The 24360-nt window shown below is 45.9% G+C and overlaps 2 protein-coding genes and 1 long non-coding RNA gene across 8 annotated transcripts in view; 1 reads left to right on the forward strand and 2 right to left on the reverse strand.

Annotated features, from left to right (window-relative positions):
- Positions 1-16037, forward strand: part of SNRK (SNF related kinase) — a 58062-nt gene extending 42025 nt beyond the window's left edge. For all 4 annotated transcript variants that reach the window (XM_045530736.1, XM_045530735.1, XM_045530737.1 and 1 more), the window contains 4 exons: positions 2410-2551; positions 5573-5785; positions 8269-8403; positions 12211-16037. In XM_045530736.1, coding sequence (XP_045386692.1) covers positions 2410-2551; positions 5573-5785; positions 8269-8403; positions 12211-13429 — 1709 coding nt within the window. In that variant the 3' untranslated portion in view covers positions 13430-16037. The remainder of the gene's footprint in view (positions 1-2409; positions 2552-5572; positions 5786-8268; positions 8404-12210) is intronic.
- Positions 10566-20732, reverse strand: LOC123623540. Its single transcript, XR_006729886.1, has 6 exons — positions 20514-20732; positions 17748-19438; positions 16262-16417; positions 13332-13509; positions 12240-12454; positions 10566-10826 (listed from the first exon to the last, which is right to left on the reverse strand). It is a non-coding gene; the product is annotated as an uncharacterized LOC123623540 (long non-coding RNA).
- Positions 20733-21162: 430 nt separating this feature from the next.
- The window catches only part of ANO10 (anoctamin 10), a 177678-nt gene continuing 174480 nt past the window's right edge, over positions 21163-24360 (reverse strand). For all 3 annotated transcript variants that reach the window (XM_045530741.1, XM_045530740.1, XM_045530742.1), the window contains exon 13: positions 21163-21841. In XM_045530741.1, the coding sequence (XP_045386697.1) occupies positions 21773-21841 (69 nt within the window). In that variant the 3' untranslated portion in view covers positions 21163-21772. The remainder of the gene's footprint in view (positions 21842-24360) is intronic.

Consider the following 24360-nt stretch of genomic DNA (forward strand, 5'->3'; position numbering starts at 1 on the left):
TGGAACTAGAGGCACGTGCCCCCGCACCCAGCTAATTTTTTAATTTTTTGTAGAGACAGGATCTCATTATGTTGCCCAGGCTGGTCTTGAACTCCTGGCCTCACACAATCCTCCCACCTCAGCCTCCCAAAGTGCTGGGATTATAGGTGTGAGCCACCACATGTGGCTCCATTATATTTTTAAAATAGCAGCTTTGAATAACAGCGCTGTCAGATATCATCTGCAGTTTGACATAGACAAAAAGTAAAAAACCAAACTAGTTTATCCATAGTAATAGTATAAGATGGTAGAGGAAATAATGTAACTAAACTCATTTTATAAAAGTTGTTGTTTTGTAGGATTTATATGGAAAAATATGAATTTATTGTATTTCAAATACATATGTATTAGTGGTTAGGTGTGATTATAGTAGTAGCATTAAACATTGTCAATATTTGAATAGAAGGAAAAGCTTTTAGCTACTCAGATTTTTAATATTTATGCATTTTTGTAAGGTATTTAAAATCTTCCCTTTGCTGGAGTGGGGACAACCAAGTATTTATTATAACAAAAATAAAAACTTGGTAAATTCCCCTTATTGGATAGTGGACATCAGTGGAAAGGTGGGAGTTACTTTATAGTTAATTTCCAGAACATAACTTTTTATAAAATGAGGGACATGCACTAAAGGGAGAATAATTGTAATTGCCCTGTGTTCATAGTGGTGATTTGAGGAGTTAGGGCAGGTGATCAAAAATAGCTGGTTCAAGTTGTGCAAAGAGGTTTTAAGTTAAACATCAACTGTATGAATTTCCTTTAAAAATCCCAATATGGTACTACTGGAATTGGGGTTGAAAATTCTTCTCACTGGCTATTTAAAGAATAGACTTGACTAGTTGCTAGTATTAAGATTGTTTGATTTTGAATGGCGATAGCCCTCTGGATTCCAAGGTCAAGGCAGAGAAGTGACAGTCAGTGAGTGGAGTAGACTACTGAGGCAGTTGGCTGTCCCGGGGCAATAGGTCAGATAATCCATGCGTCCAGCAAGCAATTCCAGGCAGACCTCCTGGGGATACTGCAAAGCCAAGGGTTTGGACTCGGTGATGCTTAGATTCCTTTCATTACTTATATACATGTTTTAATTTTAGTAGATTTTTCCATCTGTTCCACTAATTTCCATTGGAGCATCCTTAGTAAAATTTATTGTGCATATAATTGTGTGTAACTTTTGTGTTTTTGCCTTTGTTGCCCTCTTTGTTCAGTTTGAACCAAGGAAAAGATGTTAAATTTTAATTCTCTTGAAAAATAACCTGGAACCTACATTATTTTTGGTGTTTTAACTTTAAATGGAAACAGCAGTTGCGTGTTAACAGATGTGACAACAAAGGCTATGTAGCCTGCCCCTCCATTCTCTTTTAAGCCTTTTGTGGTCTGGAATGCTGCTTGCATTGATTTCTTGTTACATGAATGTTTATATTATTAATGTCATTTCTACAGTTTCTAGAATGAATGATTTGTGATATCCTTCCTAAATCCTTTTTATCTAAAACAAATTCATTTTTCATCTGAAGAAACATCATTTTTCCATTTGATTGATGGGTTTGCTTTTTATTTAATGACAAGAGATAGGGAGTTGTTTGTTACTGTGGGAGTTTGTCTAATGCTAGAGTTGGGAGGGTCTTCACACGTTTGCTAGTCCAGCCTTACAATTGGTGCAGAATTTTAGACATTTGCCTAGTCTTTGCTGGAATACTTTACTAAGTTATGGGAAACTTACAGTCTTTTCCAGTGTTTCAACAGCTCCATTGAGTAGTTCCCCCTATTTTTAAGTGTGCCTCCTGGTTACTTATACCTGTAGTCTTAGTTTTGTGCTCTTTAAGATGATACATAACCAGTCTTTTTTCTCATTGAGGGCCATATTTCTTTCCTCTCTGAGCTTTAATTTTCTTATCTATAAAATACCATGAGTTACATGACCTGGTTACCTCACCAGCATTGAGGTGTAAAGAACAACTGAAATAATTGTGACCTTAGGCAGAATACTTTTTAGATCTCAAAACATTCATATCTTAAGTTTTATCTCTGGTGTATATTGTAATGGCAAAAGCAACAGTATGTTGTCCATTAGCTTGGGGGCCTGGATAGATCTTTTCCAGTTGATGTTCTTGCCATTAACAAAGGAATTAGTTTATCTCATCATTGAATATTTATTGACCATTCCTATTTACTAGCACTTGCATGGGCCTTAAGTGAATATAAAAACAGTAAGCAAGAGGGGCTTAAGTTTTCCTCCCTGTATGTTTTTACTTTGAGATATAAAGGCTTTTGTCTGCTAAAAATAAAATAATATTGTTAGCCTACTTTCACTGTTCTTAATGTTTTTGGTTTCCTAACTAGTCCAATAATTTAAAGTATGTCTTTGATTTGTAGATATATGGAGTCTGGGAGTGATCCTTTTCATGCTGGTGTGTGGACAACCACCCTTTCAAGAGGCCAATGACAGTGAAACGTTGACAATGATCATGGATTGCAAATATACAGTACCATCCCATGTGTCTAAAGAGTGTAAAGAGTAAGTAAAAAAAGTATGTGGAAACCTTAAGAACTCATATTAAAATCAGAACTTTTAATTAATCCCTTAACATGCCAAGAAAATTTGAGGTACTTCAACATCCATGCATCTGGAGTTATTTTAATTTTTGAATTTAATATTTCTAGTGTTAAAAGTGTTTGAGGGGGTTAGCGCCAGAATGTGCTTTGAAATTTAGTATTACAGTGTAAAATGTATTAGTCTATTTCTTAAATATGCCTATTTTCAAGAAATCCATTATAAGCCTCTTCACCCTTTAGGAGTGGTTGTGACTTCACTTGAAGTCACATGGGAACTACCTTTCTCTGCATCAGCAAAAAAGCAAGACCACCTAGAATTAAGTTCCAGAGAAGAGTTAGAGCATTTTCTTTCCTGAATAGACCATCAACGTACCTTTTTAGGATTTACATAGTATGTCTCATAATTTTAGTCACACACTTCTCACGCCAGTTGACTAAAGAGCTCTGTTTTGGTTTTTGTGACTATGGGAAGGCAGAAACAAAAAGTATACTCAAGTTGATTTGGAATTTAAAGTACTATTAATATATAGTACTAGGATATGTGTAGTAAGAAATACAGTAATGGAATAGAGCTATTGGAAGAAGTTCAGTATTTTCCTGACATTATGAATGACATTTTTCAATGAGCTCAGCTGAGATTATAGCTGCTACCTAAAGAATTTTGCTGTAGTAACAAAGTTTTGGGTTTCTCCCATCAGCTCTGGATTCAGATACTGTCTTCGCCATTTACTAATGATGTGAGAGTAGGACGTACCTTATAGGGTTTTTGTGAAAATTAAATGAATTAATATATATAAAGCTCTTAGCTTAGTCCTTAGTACATAGGAAACACTATGAATATTGATGGCGATGATAATTTTTATGACCTTACTACTATTATTCTGTACTCCAGGAAGCAGGGCTACTGTCTGTGGGCATGCTTTGTGTTCATGTTAGACATTCAAGGAATATCTCCATAGCCCCTACAGAAAAAACTAAAACAGATTAATTTATTTTTATATTGACATACATCATTCAAAAATATATATGTAATAAAGTAAATACCTTTGTACCTATTATACAGCTTAAGAAATAGAACAATTCCTAATATCTTAGAAGCTGTCTGTCTCTCTCCTAGAGGAATTATTTTTAATAGTGATAGGACCATTTAGTTTTTTTAACTTGGGTCAGTTTTGCTAAGCGGTGTTTCATAAGGAACTTGTCCATTTTGTCTCATTTTTCAAATGTATTGGCCTCAAGTATTTATAATATCCTCTAATTATATTTTTAAGTCTATAAGACCTGTGGGGATGCTGCCCTTTTCATTCCAATATTGACAATTGCTGCCTTCTCTTATTTTTGTCTTGATCAGTCTTGCCAGAGGTTTGTTGACTTTTATTAGTCTTTTTTTTAAAGAACTACCTTTTGGTTTTATTAATTTACAATGACATTTTTTGTTTTATGTTTTATTGATTTTCTTTTCTCTTGTCTGTATTATTTCCTTCGACCTACTTCCATGGGCTAATTCTGTTCTTTTTCTTTCTTTTGTTGGATACTCAGCTCAGAAATTTTCCTTTCCTGTAATAATATCAATATTTAAGTTTATAAAATGCCTTCTAGTGCCATTTTAGCTGCATCTCACTAGTTTTGATATATAGTCCTTTTGTTATTATTCAGTTCTAATAAGTATTTTCTGGTTGCCATTGATTTATTTGATATGTGAGTTGTTACATGGGTGTTTTAAATTTCACAATGTATGGCATTTTTCAAATTAGCTTTTTGATACTGATTTCTAACTTAACACCGTTGTGGTCCAAGAAATATAGTCTATATGGTACCAGGGTTTTCTTTCTTTCTTTCTTTCTTTCTTTCTTTTTTTTTTTTTTTGCTTTTTCCCGAAATTGTTGAGGCTTGCTTATGGCTTCTTTTTATAAACGGTCTTTTTGTTCTGTAAAAGAATGTATATTTTCCAATTGTTGGAATCAGAGTTCTATATAAATCCTTGAGATCAAGCTTTTTAATTATGCTGTTCAAAATTATTGACATTCTTAATTTTTTTCACTACTTATTCTATCAATTGCTGAGATATTTGTCCACTGTGATGGTGGATTTACTGTTTATTCTTGGAGGTCTGTCAGTTTTTGCTTTGAGTGTTTTGAGGCAATGTTATTAATATTAGGTGAAAACAAGCTGAAAACTGTTATATCTTCCTGGCCAATTGAACCTTTGCATCAGTTTGTGTCAAAGAGGTGATGACCCTCTTTATCTCTAGTAATACTTTTTTGCCTTAAAATCAATCTGTTTTGTCTAGTTTTAGTTAGCCATACCAGCCTTCTTTTGGTTAGCATTTGTGTGCTATATAGTTTTCCATTCTTTTACTTTAAACCTTTCATTGTCCTGGTTTTAAGTACCTCTTTCTTAACAGCCTGGGGCTGAGTTTTTCTTTCATCCCATCTGATCATTTTTGTCTTTTAAATGGGGAGCTTATTCCATTTCCACTTACTGTGATCACTGATAGATGTAGATGTAGTTATGCCATCTTTTTATATGCTTTTTGTTTGTCTTTTTTGTTTTTTTCTATTTATCCCTTTGAAATTGATGGAGGTTTTTCTTTTTCCCCTCATTTGACTTCTCCCTCCCAACTAGCTGGAAAGTTACAGTCTGTTTTAGTGATTTTCCTACCTATTTTAACACATACATGTTTGTATATTTAATTTAACAAAATCTATAGTTAATCCTTATTTTTATTCTCTTTTTAAACAACACAAAACCTTAGAACATTTTGACTACCATCCAATAATTTAATAATTTATTTCAAACACTACAAATTATTTTATGCATATGATGGCAATGAATTTTTATTATTGCCATCTGCCCTCCCCCCCACCACTAGGGAACCTAATTTAATTGATGGTGTAGGAAATAATTTTTATTGTAAAATGATCCACTATTACTAATCCTTGCAAGTAGTTTGCTTTAACAATGAACTTACCTTCCTTTGCAGCCTAATCACACGGATGCTACAGAGAGATCCCAAGAGAAGGGCCTCTTTAGAAGAGATTGAAAACCATCCTTGGCTTCAGGGAGTGGACCCTTCACCAGCCACAAAGTATAACATTCCCCTTGTGTCATACAAAAATCTCTCGGAGGAGGAGCACAACAGCATCATTCAGCGCATGGTGCTTGGGGACATAGCAGATCGAGATGCCATTGTGGAGTAAGTCAGTGCTCATCAGTACGGGCACCAGAGGTTTAGGATTCTTGGAATGGGCACTCTTCTCTACTTACTAGAGCCTTTGGACGCTGTGTAATGGATAGAGTTCCCAATGGGCAAGAGTTGTCATTTGTCTCTAGAGTTCTTAGCACAGTGCCTGACACATAGGTTTTATTGATTTTGTTTGTTTTTGTACTAGTGAACATGTAATCCATTGCGGGGTGGTGTCATTGAGTGCTATGGCCTTTCTTTCTTTCTAAAGGGGTGGGTTGGAATAGTTTTTTTTGTATAGCAGTATATACTTTGTAGCAGTATCTTCTTCATTCCTGTGTCTCCTTCTGGTCTCCACAGTCAGTATGGAGAACAGGGCAGCACCATGTGCTTAGAGTCCTCTCAATCAGGATTTGGTGAATGGGGTAGTCACATGTTTTTATAAGTAAAGTTTTATTGGACCACAGCCATGCTCATTGGTATTGTCAGTGGTTGCACTGTATTACAATGACAGAGTAGTTGGAGAGACCAGAGGACCCACAAAGCTTAAAATATTTACTATCTGACGCTTTAGAGCCCCTGCCACAGTTACCTGGAGCTTGCAGGTTATGCAAGTTGTTGATTAAATCCTTTAAAACCAAAGCCAGTTTTTAATAACCCAAGCAGTTTGGAATCAAAGATAATGAAAAGTAAAGATGCAGTTGTTTTGTTCTAATAATGATTAATTTCTGTAAGAAGTCTTGACTTTAAAAATATGGAGCACTCCCATGAATGAAAGTCAAAAGTTATTTAAGTGTTGAATGAAACAATTGGGTATGTTGGAAAGAGGGTGTACTCTAGAGGCAAAAAAGGGTTTTCTATCATGAAAACCTGGCCTGGCTGTGGAATGTGACCTGGGGGAAGAGGAGGATTCAGCCTAGACCTACAGACTGCTTTGTGTCGCACTTTACTCGCATACCAGTGAGAGGCTGTGGTCCCTGAGAAAGGTGATGTCTGTGTAAAAGACACATATCTTTAGGGTGTTTTAGGACACTGGAAAGAAAGATTTACAAAAAGAAACCTTGGTTCTTAATTTTGATTTAAGTCCAAATTTCTGTAAGTTTCCAAGTACCTTATGAGTCTTCACAGATTGACCCACAGCTACTTAAATGACCTAAACAAGCGGAGAAGAGGACACGTGCTATTTCTGCCACAGACACTCCCTCTAGAAACGTGTACAAAATGATATTTCATTTTTGAGTGGGTAAAAGGCTGTTTGTATCTCCCTGGATTGGCCTGATGTTCTTAGCTTAAATAAATACGTACATACATGCAGTGGTATCATATAGAATTATTTAATTAATGCAAATTCAATTATAAATCCAAAGGGGAGTGCATTTAAATCGTTCAGGTGACTGGTTTGCCCATCTCCTACTTTCCAAGTGTGACAGGAGCTGGGAGATCCAGTCCTCACCGAGGCTCACTTTTTGCCCTCTGCTCACATTATGAGAGGTGATTCCTGGGTGTAAACAAACGTTTATCCTATAATATACTTCCCACACACAAACCAACTACTTGATCTGGTACTCAGCTGAGGAAACCCATCTAAGAAGCATTCTACCTCTGAATCTCACCTTGCACTCTTCCTTTGGAATCTCATGCCTCAGCCTGCCCCAGACCCATTGGCTGTGGCCCACTACATTTTGTAAAAAGAGATCTCTGCCATTGCTTCTTTCTTGAGTGTTCATTGTGTGAGTATTTTCACTCACTACAGGACATTTCTGAAAACTGCAGTTATGAATTACTAAGTCTTGTGGGGTCCTCAGAAGCACTCTCAGCATGTCCCATGACAGGCCAGCTTTAGGAGAGCAGGCTGAGCGTGGGCCTTGTTGGGCATGATGCGCAGTGCCTGGCCAGACTAGGTACTCAGTGAGCATTACTTTTTAAATCGATGGATAAATACACCGATTTTATTCAAAGAGGTTAATAATGGCCTACCCTCAATTGCTTTGATAATTCTGTAGTACTTGAATGCCAATAAATGCAAAGAGAGTATAAAAATAATTTCCTAATTTTTCTGACTGTATTAGTGCTTCCATGCCCATTCATATAACACAGACCTCGTCTTCATTTTATACTTCTAATGGAAGCAGTAAGCCAGTTTAACAAATATAAACACTTTGCACACAAATTAAATTTTCGGATAATGTGTACACTCTTAGAAGCTTCATTACTTTTATTTATGCATCTAAAACTGACATCCAGCTCAGCTGCTATCAGCATTTAGGATTTTTTTCACTGATAGAAACATCGTTATGCAGCTGTTTTTTAGATTTTCAAGAGTGACCTAAATAACTACCAGTGTGGGTTTTTTTTCTGGTTTGCGTTTTTGCATAATTTCAAAGATTCCTAGTCATTGAATTGCATTTGCTTGTACTTTCTTTTAAATCAATTTTGCTTGTAAAAAACAAAGCTACTGATGTGGCTTATTTTCACCCTCACCTTGTTTTCCTCAGAGCCCTGGAAACCAACAGGTATAACCACATTACAGCCACTTACTTCTTGCTTGCTGAGAGGATCCTGAGAGAAAAGCAGGAGAAAGAAATACAGACCAGATCTGCAAGCCCTAGCAATATCAAGGCCCAGTTTAGGTGAGAAAAAAATCTTCACTGATTTTAGTAAGTTAACGTTTTGAAATAGTGAACTTTTTTTGAATGCTTCCCAACTCTGTGTGGCAGGAGAATACAGACAGTGATGGCGGCTTCATTGGAGAGGCCGTGAGGGTCTGGGTTCTTCGTCAGCAGGACGCCCTCCCCTCTTGGGCGCAGTGGGGAGAGGCTGTGCTGTCCTTGGTCAGGAAAACACAGTTGGAGAAGCAGCCTCAAGCCAGAGTGTCTGCCCATTATTTTCATTAAATTCTTCCAAATACAGCATGTATTAATGTGTTATTTTTTTTGGTTTTTCATGCCAGGAACAAGGCCAAATTTTCCCTCAGTTATTTGAAATAATTTTAAAAAATAAATAGGGGGTTTGTATGCCATGATGGTATCTCAGGATTTCAGGGAGTGGGCCGTCGGATCAGTTAGTCGATTAGCTGCCTGAGCTTGGGAGGTCACTTTCCTCTCTGTGACTTAGCTGCCTGATCTGTAAAATGACAGTAAAAATGCTGTTTACCTCATGGGGTTGTGTGAGGGATAAATTAATTAATATATGTAGAGCACGTAGTCCTGGGCACTGTGTCATTGTAGGGAATGTCATCCACCGTGGCCGTCTTCGCTGAAGCAGTGAGTGTGCCCCTCTCTACCCCTCCCTTCCCCTCTTCTGTCTCCTTGTCTCCCCCCACCTTCCTGCTTTTCTTTTTCTTCTGTCATAGTAGCTTTCCACATAAAATCACAGCATGGAAGTGGTTTACTTTTTTCGTTATCATTTATGAAATTTATTTAGAATTTGTCTGTATTCGTTCACATGGAGTAATCCATGGAATTGCAGTAGTTTAAAAACAGAAGGGGGGTGCTCCCAATTTTAATAAATCTCTATTTGTGTATCCAAATATATATGAATGTATGTGTGTGAATATATAATAATAAATATTATTATTGTAAAAGAGTAAGAAAACCATTTAGATTTTAAATTACCTTGCAATCAGCTTGCCACATGTGGTTTGTGGCTTGAGTGGAATGACAGAGTAGAGAGAGGAAAACATTCCCAGCTTGCCAAAGAATAAAGATTTAGAAGTCTAGTTTAACTAGAAAATGAATTTAGTAACTTCATTCATATCCTAGATATATTCCTCTGTAACGAAAACTAGGCGCACTCTGTAGTATCTGCCTGGAAGAGGACTGAGCCCCAGGAAACGAGGGGCTCTCGGGAGTGAGACAAACCAGAGACGGACACTGAGAGGTCAGTCAGCCTGGTCCTGACCCGAGCCCCTAGCGAGGAGAAACCTCAGAGCAGAGAGCGCATGCCAGGTGCGCTGAGTCTGGAGCTACCAGACTTTTGAAGAAAGAATATTTACATTTGAACTGTTCTCTGTTTGGTCAAACAGCTCAGAACTAAACTGTAAGCTGATAAGATATGTAAATGAATTAAATCGTTTTTACTTTATTATAGAAATTAAGAAGCCAACAGTAGCTATAAAGAAATACCAGAGCCTTCTGAGCTGTTTTCCTTTTGCCCTCAACAAGACTGTAGTGGAGATGCTACGTGGCAGTGTCTGCTGACATGCCTTCACCTTGTTGTCACTGTGACTTTATTGACAAGACCCTGGACCTTACTTGGTTCTGTTGCTGGGTGTGCTTTGGAGTGAGGATGGACGGAGTCAGGAGACTGGTATTTAAAACAGCGGTTGGCCACCAGGTTTGGGAAGGTAGGGCCAGGGAGAACCAGCCGTGGAGAACAGATGCACACCCTGAGGACAGGTGGATGATCCAGGAAAATTGGTGACAGGCCCACAGAGATGGGTGGTTAACAGGAGACTGATATCCATCCCCCCGCCCCCCCCCCCCCCCCCGGCTGGACTGTGGGTGTCTTTGCAAGCAGATGGGTGGGCACAGAGCAGGGATGTTGTCTGTAGGTTTTGGAGTCCAGGGGCAGAGTCCTAGGCCTGGAATTGAGTGAGAACATGAGGACTCCCCTAGAGAATGAGGTGGAAGACGCCACTTCAGGAATGTGGGTGAAAAGATGGGCTTAGCTCAGAGGGGTGGTGTTGGTACAGATAGCGTCCTGCAGCCGTGAGGTGAGACGGTATTGGGGACTTGTTGAATCAAAGTAGCTTAAGGTTTCTTAAATTCTGGAACTGATTCTGTTTCAAATATAGCTTTTTACTTTCTTAAAAATATGAATAAATGTAGGGCTGCCCTGATACATTTTTGTATGGAAGAATATGAGGTCTGAGAGAGGGGCACAGGCATTTAGATTTATTTCACATCTACAGCTCTTGTGACTGCTTTGGGGCTCGTCTGCAGACCGCAGAGACTCTTCCCCCAGCCTGTCGTGGAGAGCCGGGGACACAGAACTCTCCAGGGGGAGCCAGGTAGAGGGGCAGGCATCTGATATCGACTCCGGCCAGATAATTCTGAAATGAAAATCAGGAAGCTAATGTACTTACTCTAAGCAGAATGTGATCACACGCTGTCAGCCACTGTTCAGTTGTGACCACTTAAGTAATACTGCTTCTTAGCTTCAAATTTACATTTTTTTAAAACAGCTTTATTCTATTAAAGGGGTCCTGTGCAAAACATAAGAAAACTTGCACGTAACAAGTATAGTAGTTATTCTGCATACAGTAGTCACTGGTAAAATTCTGTTTGTGCTTTATTGATAATTAGAAGTATATGACTGTTCCCCTGGTCAGAGAGGACAGTTGAAAATTCAGAGATGTTTATTTAAAAGAGATGCTAGAGAGCCTCATTTTCCTTTTTTTTTTTTTTTTTTTTGTTGAGACAGAGTCTCACCCTGTCGCCCTGGGTAGAATGCAGTGGCATCATCGTAGCTCACTGCAACCTCCTGGGCTCAAGTGATTCTCCTGCCTCAGCCTCCCAAGTAGCTGAGACTACAGGCACGAGCCATAATGCCTGGCTAATTTTTCTGTTTTTAGTAAAGATGGGGTCTCACTCTTGCTCAGGCTGGTCTCGAGCTCCTGACCTCAAGCGATCCTCCTGCCTTGGCCTCCCAGAGTGCTAGGATTACAGGTGTGAGTCACAGAGCCTGGCCGAGAGCCTCATTTTCAAAAGTTGTCTTCATCAGCTACCAAATAATATTCTTGTCACTTGGGGGACTCCAGATTGGGGGATAAAATCAAAGTTTAAACAAAAATGAATTTTGCTATCCAGTACTCTTGTGTGGGCATTTAAAAATATTTATGTTTAACTTAGTTTTTTAATTGGAGAAGCAGAGATTTATGTATGCCAGTTACACATGATTTTTCTTTTCAGTATTCTCATATTTAAATCCATTAAGCTATTTCCATTTATTTTTATGTAAACATTGAGCTCTTCCACCATCATGTAAAATCAGGAGCACTGGAAGTTTCAGGTGAATTTTATCAGTAATAATATACCTTTAAAGGTAGTGATCTAAGAACCAAAGGAACAAAACGTGTATGGTGTTCAGGTTTTGCTTTGGCAATAACCCCCTTGTGCTTTTTAAAAATATTTATCTTGTAGCATAAAGCTTTTGTAAAAAAAGATGGAGACATTCTTTGCCCCATTTTCTGACAGCTGTGATAAAATTGTTATTTGGCCAGTAAGCTGCAGACGGAACCGTGTTTCAAAACCACATTTGCCCTTCTGGTGTCCTTGCTGGTGTTTATAGGATGTTGAATGGGTTTGCAATGCTTTTTCTTTTTCTTTTTCTTTCTTTTTTAAATCTGTGGATTTCGTCCTAGTAAGTTTATATGATGTAATTTACTAACATCTGCATATGATTACATGGCTTTTTCCCCCCAATCTATTACATAGGCAATCATGGCCAACCAAAATTGACGTACCCCAGGACCTTGAGGATGACCTCACGGCCACTCCTTTGTCCCACGCGACTGTCCCTCAGTCTCCTGCTCGGGCTGCCGACAATGTCCTCAATGGCCACAGGAGCAAAGGCCTGTGTGACTCAGCTAAGAAAGATGACCTCCCTGAGTTGGCTGGACCAGCACTGTCTACGGTGCCGCCTACAGGCTTAAAACCCACGGCGAGTGGGCGGAAGTGTCTGTTCAGGGTGGAGGAAGATGAAGAGGAAGATGAGGAGGACAAGAAACCCATGTCCCTCTCAACTCAAGTGGTTTTGCGCCGGAAGCCATCTGTGACCAACCGCCTGACATCTAGGAAGAGTGCTCCTGTCCTCAACCAGATCTTTGAGGAAGGGGAATCTGATGATGAGTTTGACATGGATGAGAATCTGCCTCCCAAACTGAGCAGGTTAAAGATGAATATTGCTTCCCCAGGTACAGTTCACAAACGCTACCACCGGAGGAAAAGTCAGGGCCGGGGCTCCAGCTGCAGTAGTTCAGAGACCAGTGATGATGATTCTGAAAGCCGGCGGCGGCTCGATAAAGATAGTGGGTTCACCTACTCCTGGCATCGCCGGGATAGCAGCGAGGGGCCCCCTGGCAGTGAGGGGGATGGCGGAGGCCAGAGCAAGCCGAGCAACAGCAGTGGAGGGGCGGACAAGGCCAGCCCCAGCGAGAACAATGCTGGTGGGGGCAGCCCCGCCAGTGGCTCGGGCGGCAACCCCACCAACACGTCGGGCACCACGCGCCGCTGTGCCGGCCCTGGCAACTCCATGCAGCTGGCCTCTCGCAGTGCTGGGGAGCTCGTTGAGAGCCTGAAACTCATGAGTCTCTGCCTTGGCTCTCAGCTTCATGGGAGCACTAAGTACATTATTGATCCACAGAATGGCTTGTCGTTTTCCAGCGTGAAAGTGCAAGAGAAATCCACGTGGAAAATGTGTATCAGCTCCACAGGGAACGCAGGGCAGGCCCCTGCCGTGGGCAGCATAAAGTTTTTCTCTGACCACATGGCAGATACCACCACTGAATTGGAACGCATAAAAAGCAAGAACTTGAAAAATAACGTGCTACAGCTACCTCTGTGTGAAAAGACCATCTCTGTGAACATCCAGCGGAACCCTAAGGAGGGGCTGCTGTGCGCCTCCAGCCAGGCCAGCTGCTGCCACGTCATCTGACTGGCCCGCCCGGCCACTCGCACGCCTCCCGCTCAGAGCAGTGGAGATCGGCTCACTTCACCGGTCCCTTTTCGGTTTTGCTGTTTTAAAGTGGGCGATAGGAGCAATTATTTATTACCTGTCCATTTGTTGGCCTGACGATGTGACAATGCATGGTCCTTGTGCATGCTGCTAGACACTGCTTTTCTTTTCCAGCCGAAAAGCCTATTGTGTAATTTTTACATTCATAATTTTAATGTGGATGAGATCAGGATTAAATTGAGGTGTATATTTGGAACCTAATATAAATGGAGCACTTAGAAATTTGATGTTCTGCACTTAACCTAGACAGAGAAAAAAATGCTTTTGTTTCCTTGTGAAAAATCTAAATTCCTGTCCTGACCTTCTGTGATACGGAAACTGCTCTGAGGCACTCTCTGTGGTGTCGGAGACAGAACCAAAGCAATAACGTTGTGACACCACAGGCCCTGAGCAAGCTGGCGACCCGTCCCAGGCCTGTGCAGAGCAGAGGACAGTGAGGGTCCGCACTGAGAACCTTAAAACTATGATTTGAACATACCCACACCTGTTTGTCTTAAGCTATAGTGTGAAAAAAGTTTGGGCTCTTAAAAATTAACTGAAAAAGATTTTCTTGTTTTTGTAATAGGTGAGATAAAGTACTTAGATTTATAAGGCAGCTTCCCCTGTAGTGATAAATTACAAGCAGACAATCTCATTTTGTCATGTGATAAAGTGAATTTATGATGTCTTAACTCTGCTTAATAGAGTGTATGTCTGTCTATCAGAACAAAAAAAGAAAGCTCTGTGAATTCCTTCCTGTAGGGCACAGTGTGGGGTTTCCTTTACACACTGTGTGGATGGAAGAAACTACAGGGCCTGATACAGAAGCTAAGGTGCACACAGATGTTGGCAAAGTCAAAACCCCGTAAATTAAAATAAAACTGGGATTTGTTTTCAGGAATTTGATAACTAGGTTATCTCTTTTGTTGTTTTCATTCTATTACATCCTTTGGCTCAGCTAGCTGTGAAAATTGGCTGATCAAAAATACACATAAAAGGGTAAAATTCACACATACAGCAAATGAAAATGCACAAAGCCTGCTTTGTAACTTTTTTTTTCTGGAAGTGTTTTTCACTTTGCCTTTTCTTGCCAAAACAATAATCAAAGAACTTTTGCTTTAACCTGTTCCTGTACAAAGACACTTTTGACCAGATAATCATCTCTTGTGGCATTTTGTCTTGTAGGACACAGTACATTGCAGATTGCTAACTTTGGAAAGGGCCAGATGCTGTTTTTTCATGCTGTGCCCTGGGAATCCTAAAAGCAGTGCTTAGCAACATTGGTGATAGAATGTGGCTAGGACCTGGGCCCCTTCCCACACTCTCCAGCCTGCCACCGTGTCTCTGCAGTCCCGGACTGAGAAGCATCTGGTCATGTAATTCAGAGAGTGGGCAGATCACCAAAGAACTGCATTGCTTCGAGCACTGTTTCTTCAAGTACACTCTGACTCTGCTACTGTAGGATAAATATATTGTACTCAGAACTCTGAATTTCACAGTATACTTACTAAACTAAGTAAAAATGATACTTAAAATACTTACTTTACTTTCTAGACCTAGGCTAGATACGTTTTAAGCTACAGCTCTAGTTCATTGTGATATTTATAATCGAAAGCTACGAGAATAGATGTGTGGGTGAAGCCATAGAACATATTTGCTTGAAATTCTTGAGCAGGGATCTTATAAAGGGCCAGAAATAAGATGTGTGGTTCACATAGATAGTGAGCGTAACATCTGTATTAAACGTAGGAGAGAAGTTTTTAAAGGGCATTGGCAATAAACTCTTTGTTGCAGCTGTTTTCCAAGTCATGTAAATACTTTTTCCTGTGATTATGTATAGCCTTGGAATGGCACCTTTTAACTAACCCATATGTGTTTGGTTTTCAATGGTTTTTTATATTCAGATGTATATATGGTGCTCACTTTAGGATCAGCAGTGTTGACCATTTATGCTGCATAGCTGTATTATAGCCTTATTAGTTGTGTGTGGTTGGTTGACCCTCTGGGTATACAGATGTCAGTCTGAGTGGTGTCCTACTCATTTGTTCACAAGTGAATGATTGTGCATGTGTTGTATGTCATAGTATGTCGTCACAGAAAAGGGAGGGAGCGAAAAACCATTACATTAAGATAATATTGGACCAAACTACTTACTTGCTCTAAACAGTTACTTGTATCCCTTAACCTGTCCTCAGAAGTTGCATATAGTTACAGTAGTGTATAAATTAAATATTGTGGAGAAACAGTTAGTCTTGTATTTTTCTGTATGTGTGTATATATATAATTATGTACTTCCGGCAATTCTATCTGTATTTAAAAATGTGACAATCTTGACACCGATGTTAAGAATAGTCGTGAGGCTGAATTGAATTAAAGATGTCTCTACCCAGTAAGAATTGGTATGTGTTAAGAGGGTACAGAATTATCAGCTGATTTGGTCAGTTGCATCCAATGCTGGTTGATTTCCCTGATTGTGTAAACATAGACAGGTATGTGACAAATGGGGAAAAATCCAAATAATAAAGTGACATATTGGTGTTCAGCAATATAAGCCGTGTCCCATGTTGTATTGCTTCTCATGAGTGCAGCTTTGTGTAATCCCAGCCTGGGGAGACCCAACTTCCCACATGCAAATAGCAGGCGGCCCCCAGGGCTGCCCATTAATTGTACTTTATTTCCCTGTTTCATCTACTTTCCTCACTCGCTGGCCCATGCTCCCTAATTATTGAATAAACTGAAGCAATTAGAACTGCCACAAGCTGCCACTTCTACCTTCCTTGGTTCGTATGTATTCACGGGTGCTGCCCTTCCACCGGTAGTGAGATTCCACAGTCAGCGCCTCCGCTTACAGCCTGGCTGTCCGCTCTGGCAGTGGTCTGCTCTCCTTTGTCTTGCATTATCAGTCTTTGCTTCCCTGCTAGACCCTTCCTAACAGAAAACAAAACAAACGTGATTTTATTTTCCTATCTTAAAAAAAATTGTGTGTGTTGGTCCCTCTTTAGCTGTTGCTGTGTTTCTCTCTTTGTGCCCTCCGCTCTCCCTTGAGCCTTTCCAGTCCGGCTCTTGCTGCTTATCGCTCCACCAACACCGCTTTGCTCAAGGTCAAGGTCAGCAGTAACCTCCGTGTGCTAAATCCAGCGGTCAGTTTTTAAAAACAGCTTTACTGAGGTATAAGTTGCATACCACACAGTTCTCCAATTTAAATTGTACGGTTCAGTGTTTTTAGTATATTCTCAGAGTTATGCAACTATTATCATAATCAATTCCCCACCCCACCCCCAAAAGAATTCTTGTGCCCTTCACACGCTGTCCCCTTCTCTTCCAGTGCTCTCCTCCCAGCCTCAGGTAACCATTAATCTGTGGTCAGTTTTCAATCCTATGTTAGAGTTTGGTGAGTTGATCTCTCTTCCTTGTAACTTGCCATCTTCTAGTACCCTACTTCTGCCTTGCTGCTCTTCTGTCCACTGGCTCCTCCTCATTCTCCAGCCTCTAACGTGGGGTGTCCCGGGTTCAATTCTGCACCCCTTCTCCGTGTGCACTGAGAGTCTTGATCTCATTTAGTGTCATGCCTGCATGCTGATACACCCCAAAGATACTTAGGCAACATCTCTCCTAGGAGCACCAGTTTCAACTACATGATTTATTTACTTGGATGTGTCTAATAAGCATCTCAATTTTTAGAAGTCCAAAGGTCCTAATCTTTCAAGTCGTTACCCCACTAGTGTGCCCCATCTTAATAAATGGCAACTCCTAGACTTTGATAGTTTTATACAAGCCGAAATCTTGGTGTCAGCCTTCACTTTTTCATCCCAACATCCAGTCCATGAGCAAATCTTATTTGCCATTCAAAAGTTGGCCCCTTCTCATTGCCTCCACCGCTACCGCCGTGGCCCACGCCACCGCCCTCATCTGAACAGCTGGACGTGTGTCTGGGAGGGTTTCTCTGCTTTCGTCCTCGCCTTTCTCTTGTCTGTTCTCCACTCAGCAGTGTGAGTGATCATTTTGAAAGCTAAACTGTGATATTTTGAAAGGTGTATGATTTCCAAATATTTGGGATTTCCCACATATTTCTATTACTAATTTCCCATTTACCTCCATTTTGGTCAGAACATGCTTTGTATAACTTAAATCTTTTTGAACTTATTGGAACTTGTTTTATGGCCCATCTTGGTGAATGTTTCATGAGTGCTTGGCCTAGCTCAGACCTCCCAACTTTGACTCCTACCAGAGTCGGGACACGCAGCCCCTCACGGCTTACCTTGGCGTCTGTGGGATGGGCCTCTTGCCAGGACCAGGAAAAGCGTCTTTCTTCCCCTGAAGTGGCCGTGGCCCCTCTCATGGTTGGGACGGAAGGGTGCTCCAAGCCTGAGGATGTGGCTGTCCCGGCAGAGGGCCAGGCCCTTCCTCCAGGTCCTGTTAGGTCCCCAGGGGTGCTGGAGGCTCAGCTTCTGTCAGGTCCCTTCTCTTCAACCTACCTTTGGGTGTGGCGTGGAGAACAGGCGGGGGGCCTGGAGCCTGGCGGCCCCTCAGACCTTGCTGCCAGCGAGAAGTTCGCCAGGACCCGCATCATCTGGCTGTTCACTGAGGCACCGCTCCAGGCACTGTCCTTGCAGGGCCATGGGACTCTCCAGACTTGTTAAAGACCAGTCTGGACCCTGCCGTCCTTGTCCTGTGGCCTTTGGCCTTTCTGTTGCTAGTTTCCTGCTAGAAGAAGGGCAGGAACTACAGGGCTTGGGGTTCAGGTTCTGGGGGAGGCCGTGGGGCAGAGGGGCCTGGGGCAGACAGCAAAGGGCAGATGTGGGCAGACATAGGCCCGTGAGAAAGGGCCACACTGCTATGAGAACTTGCGGAAGTCACTTGAACCTTGTGTGCCTTAACTTCCCCATCTATGAAATGGGTACATTTCACAGGTGTGGAAACCGCGGCCCAGAGGGTGCATTGAGGAGCACAGTGGCTCTTGGCCCTCCAGCTTTGCCGCAGAGCTGCCTGTTTGCTACCAAAAGCTACTAAAAGATTTGTTCTCAAGTCTGAGCTTTTGAGCTGCTGCTGTGTGTGTGTCAGTGTGGCTTCCAGGAAGAAGGGTCCACTGCCTGATCCCCCTGGTCCAAGGCTGCAGCCCAGGATGCTCTGGGGTTCCCGGTGGCCTCTGGGGTAGGGGCTTTAGTGCCCTGGAGAGTGAGAGGAGCCACTTGTGTGGGGTGACAGCCCAATAAATGTCAGTGGCACGGAGAGCACCGTGGCACTGCCTGGCCGTGTGAGAGGAGAGTCGGGCTGGGAAGTGAGTAGGACCTAGGGCCAAACCCACTGGGGTCAAGTCCCAGTGACAATCTGTGGGTGTGTGCCACAGTCACAGGAGAAACTGGTCCCCAGCTGCCTTCCACGGGGAGGCAGGAGTGGAGCTGAGGCAGGGCCGATGCTGGGGTGGCAGGTGGCAGGGCCCCTCTGTGCAGACGGGCCCAGGGTGTGTGCCACACGGGCAACTCAGAGGAGCTGGTCTCCAGAGCGTCCCCTGGCTGGGCCCACAGGACGAGCCTGCACAGCGGCCCCCCTGGGCCTCGGGGCTCCCTGGGTGGCCGAGGCTCTTTCCCCACGACCTACCCCACAGCTGCTCTCCCGCCGTCCTCCTGAGAAGCCGTCTGGTGCCGGGAAGACCCGGTTTCAGCCTCCTGTCCTTCACCACGGGGTGGGCCAGCCCCTCTCCCTCTCCGGCCCTGCGCGCTTGCCCAAGGCAGGGGTTCGGACTCGCCTGACCTCCCGGGAGACGAGCTGAGGCCCCGCACTCCCGGTGCCAGGCCTCTGTGCACCTGTCCTTCGCCAGGCTGGGGGCTGGCACCAGGTGTCCGTTCACAGCAGTGTCTCCCAGCTCTTGGCAACTGTGGAGGAGGGTGGGCTCGGGACATTGTGGGGTGGGTGCTCACTCAGCTGCAATCCTCAGGGGCGCTGGGACAACTGGGGGGGCAGAGTGGGGACATTCCCTTGGGTGTGGGTCACCAGGGGTCCCAAGGCAGCACAGCTAGGGTGGGTTGGGGGGAGTCACTGTGGCCCACAGGGCAGTGGCGTGGGTTGCGTGTGAAGGCCGAGGGGAGGTCAGCAACACAACAGTGGGTGAGCCGGTCCCGACGGGAATGCGCGGCTGGTGAGGCCGGTGCGTGGGTGGGAGGTGCGACAGCACTGGCCTAGGTGTCTCCCTCAATCCAATTGAGGTAATGAGGCCCAGGGACGGACACGTTGGTTCCCCCACACCTCTGCCAGCTGTGCCACCGATTCCTGAGCACCGGCCACGTGCTAGATGCCACCGCTCTGAGCATGGGGAGCAGAGGAACCAGCAGACTGGTGCAGACTCCCCTTCCCACCAACCTCCCTCTTGTCATATCACAACCTGGTTGGTTCCCACATCCATCCTCCCCGGTGGCCGCATGCGCGTTTGGCCTGTGCAGTGATTGGCTGAGGCCTGGTTAAGGGGCTTGGCTGTGCCCAATCAGACACTAAGGAAGGGCAGGCGGGAGGCTTCTGGGAAGGACGCGGTCACGCGCACAGGGAACTGGTCGGCGCAGAGGAGGGCCAGCCTGGTGACAGGCTGCCTGGCGCGGGGGCAGCCGTGACCGCAGGCAACAGATGAGCTGAGCTGGTGGGTTCACCTTCTGGGCACCCAGCTGGGATGGGAGGCAGATCTTGGGTTTTGGGGCTCAGGCCTATACTAGTGGCTGACATTCACTGACGTTTTAAAACATGAGCCTATTCTAAAAGTGTCCATCAGACACTGAACAAGCACTGAATACTTATGTCTTGGAGTGGTTTATCCCAAGTAAGGGCAGGCGCAAAGCGACTCAAACATGTCCACGCTGGAAAACACAATGGCCGGTCGGGACCAACATAAGTCACCAAGAAGTGGCAGGTGGGGAGAGTCAGGGCCTCCAAAAACAAGTGATGCTTGAATTGGCTCAGTGAAGCCACCCCCATCACTGAGGGGAGGGAGGGAGTCAAGGTGCCAGACCCCTGAGCTGAGGGGACAGGGCTCACTCACCAGGAAGCATGTCAGCCTGTTCTCCATCTTCCCCGGGTGGACCAGGCAGCAGCTGCTTCCCGAGTCGAAGCGCCCCTGGGTCTGCAGTGTCCGGGCTATGAGGGACACCGGGTGCTGGCGGGGAGGGGCTACCTGAGCCTCCTGTTTCATGAGGCTGAATGTTGCGCACAGTCTCAACAGCTGGCAGGATGGCTAGGATGCCAGATCCTGTCCTCGCAGCTAGACCACAGCCAAGGGAGTAGCCAGGGGCTCTAGGGCATGGCCTTTGTGCCTGGAGGGCTGCACTGTGGACAGGGCTGTCCTGCCTGTGACTGAGAAGCATCAGCATAGCTACGGAGGGGGACAGCACCACTGGACGAAGGTGGCCCCCTCTCTGCAGGCCTGAGCCCGTGTCACAGTGCCGGGAGTGGCCGCTGGCCCTAGGCCTGCACTGTGTGCACACTGCACACAGGAGAGCAGCCCTAGTGCCCTCGTGGGCTCCCTGGGACAGGTGCCAGCAGCAGCAGCTCCCGAGAACAACGGGCTGGGTTGGGCTGCAGGCTCTGGCACGCGGCCTCCCGTCAAGCCCCCGCCCTCAGCTCCCCAGGCTGCCGCTCCACCTTCAGTGACCTCACCCAGGGATTGTTCCACGACAGAGCAGGCCATTTGGTCGGAGAGGTGCAGATTGCCTTTAATAGCTCAGTTACCACTGTTTCTGTTGACAAGGGGTCTGTGAACATATTGCAAAAGAGCAAAAGGAAAGAGGTCCAGGTGTGGGCAACACTGCCTCACTGTACCCCTTTCACCTGCAACCGAGGCTCCGCAGGAGCATCTCTCTGTGGAGGGTGCCGTGGGCACACACCCACTCCCGTCCGTGGGTCCCTGGTGGGGTCGGGAGTGACCGTCGCTGCGAGGGCAACATGGAGAGTGGGCGGCTCATTCGTGGTGAGGGGCTCATGCGCGGCAGTGGCTCTGGGGCAAAGCCAGGTGGCTGGAGCGGCACGTGGGCCCGGGAAGGAACCTGGAAGGAGCACGGCGGGGCAGGGCTGGGAACTGCCATGAGCTGCCGAGGGGCCTGGCCGTCCCCTTCTGCCCACCCTGAGCCGGGACTCTGAGAGTGAGAAGGGCGCTTGCCACATGGGCACCACCTCATTTGGCCAAGCGCTGGGTCTGGGTTCAGGTGCCACGATGCTGCCCTGGGCACCCTTCCCGGCCACGCAGGAGCGGCAGGTATGGCGTAGACACGGGCCTCCGTGGACAGGGCAGCCGGCGCTGCACACTCAGGTCTCTTTCTCCTTCCTGCTCACCCTCGATTCTTCCTTCAGGTTCTCGGCCGCAAGCTTCATTTGCTGTTGAGAGAACACAGGACAGCAGGTGAGCCTCACAAGGCTAAGTGGTGGCACCTAGGTAGCGGCAGAGGCCCCACTCTCTTGGGAGCTCGGGCAGTGGCTTTGAACTCTGGAGAAGTGGGGACTCTGACAGTGCCTGTGGCTTCCCGCGAGTCCCTGTGTCTGACTCTGATGCGACGGGAGCCGGCTGGTGTGGGTGGAAATGCGGTGTTGAGCTGCGTGAGCCCAGCACCACAGGGATTGTTAAGGACACCGAAGTGTGTGACATCTCCTCTTCCCTGGACGACCAGGACGAGGGGAGTTGGGGGACAGGGCCTGGGAGAGGACAGGGCACCAACGTGGGGCCAAGTGTTTGCCCTGCCCCTAGGAGCTGAGTGACCTTGGCGGTTTGGCCTCGCAGAGCCTGAGTTTCCACATCTGCACAGTGAGCCACGAAGCACGTTTTGCAGGGTGTCTACGAGGACTATTGCCCAGCACCTGGCCCAGAGCAGACGCTCCAAATCATGACAATTCTCCTTGTCCCTACAGCCGCAGGACCACCCTCACCCCTCCACCCCCATGGGGAACATCCCATGAAGTCTCTCCGAGGGCAAGGCCAGGGTGCAGGCCCCCTCCTTGGTGGCATGGGAGACTGCCAGGGAGGCATCAGGAGGGACTGAGCCCACGCCCACGAAGCAGGGGTGGGGGGAGCCTCCCAGCTCCCCTGAGTGCGAAGCTCCCAGCCACCGCTGTCCTGTGGGTGCTGGAAAACACGACTACGGCTCTGCCCCATTTGTTGAATAAATGAGTAACTACTTTGGAACTTGGCTCCAAACACATACACAGGTTTCTGATAACAGGTACTACTTATGGAAAAAGAAAACCCTTGAGCATGAACACTCTGGTGCCCCAGAGGAGCCCTGAGTAATGCCATACTCCCTCTGGCTGTCAGGGAGAGAAGCCCCCTCCACAGGCCACAAACCAAAAGCCTCTGTCTCCTGCAGATCTCTGGTATCTCGAGACAGCCCACACCTTGTCCAGCCTAGGCTGTCCCCCACGGGCGGCTTGGCCATGGGCTCCTGGAGGCTGACCCCTCGCTATCTGGCTTGGGGAGGACACTGCCAGGCTCTGGGTCATCCACATGTGAGCAGGGCTTAGGGGGTGGCTTCTGCTGAGGGAGGGGGCCAGGGAGAGTCAAGGTGACCGGTTTACCAATGGGGGGGCAGGTTCTTTCTGCAGGGGCCACAGCCTTTCAGACCTGGAGCAGGGGTGGACATGGGAGTGAAGGTGGCCCAGGGACCCCAGCTGCAATGTTTCTGTAACCCTCAGCCTGCCAGGGTGACGGGATGGTTTGATTTAGTCCACACGCCTGGAGAAGCTGAACTGCCGCGCCCTGTGAGTCTCCGGAGGTTATTTCTCATACCTGCTATCTTTTCCATTACTAACGCTTCAGGTCTCTCACAGGCCCACGCTGCCTGTTAACTATGGAGAGAGACACATACACACACGGAGAATGAATATGAATCTATTTCATGATTGATAAGCAACCATAAGACATTAAAGGCTAAGTAAATTTCACTCAACTAGAACAATAACGAGGATAGAAAATTCCCCAGCTTCTCACAGAATCTTGCAGGACATTTCCCCCCCATTCCACAAAATAAGGGAAATCAATGTGGGTATTATTTGAGGCACAAATTGCTCCCCCATTTGCATGCGTGGCTATGGCTGGGAGCCCCATGACATCAGGGGACGGGGTGCTGAGGTGTCCTCTCCCGGGAGGGGCCTCCTGCTCCACAGCAGCCAGGCAGAGGGCCCTTCTCCCTGAATGACCAAGCCCTAGGTGACTGCTGTCTCACTTTTTGGAGCTGCCCCTATAGTGTCCTCCCTTGTCCTTATAATTGATGTGCCCATGTGGGACTCCCTCAGTGACCACAGCCCCTTCTCTCAGGCTCAGGGTTGGGGGCTTCACCAGGTTTGGGGTGAACCTAGTTGGCCGGGCCCCTCCCCACCTGCAGAGCCCGCCCTGCTCAGTGCTGTGCCTGGGGATGTCCATGAGGTCACAGGGTCGTCAGCAGGGAACCGCACTGCTGAGAGCAAAGGCAGGAAGGATGGCCAGGGCCCCTACAGTCCTCCTGTGCCTCAGCCCAGGCGTGCCCTTTCCTTCTGCTGCCCTAGAGCAAGGCTTCTTTGAAAGCCATGATGATCACACCTGATGGCCTGGCCAGTTGGGCCGAACTCCCGCACTCCCTCCCGCTGTGGCCGGTCCCTGGGGGCCTCGTCTGACTCACTGGAGCTTTGGGATCCCCGAGCTCAGCCAGGGCCAAGGGGCACCTCAAGGCCAGCTTGGCAGCCAGAGGCGGCAGGTAGGGACAGGAAGGCTGTGCTCCCAGGGCCTCCACAGTGCAGCGATGGGCCGGGTGGTTTCCTCCCAGGAGCACTCTGCCGCCCAGGGCCGTGGTAGGGGGCTGGGGCTCAGCTGACTCCCTGGGTCTCCTCGAGCCCAACCCCCCCAGGAGGGGATCCTGAGCCAATGGCAG

This window comes from Lemur catta, chromosome 18 (assembly GCF_020740605.2).
Source record: "Lemur catta isolate mLemCat1 chromosome 18, mLemCat1.pri, whole genome shotgun sequence".
In the NCBI taxonomy this organism is placed as follows: Eukaryota; Metazoa; Chordata; class Mammalia; order Primates; family Lemuridae; genus Lemur; species Lemur catta.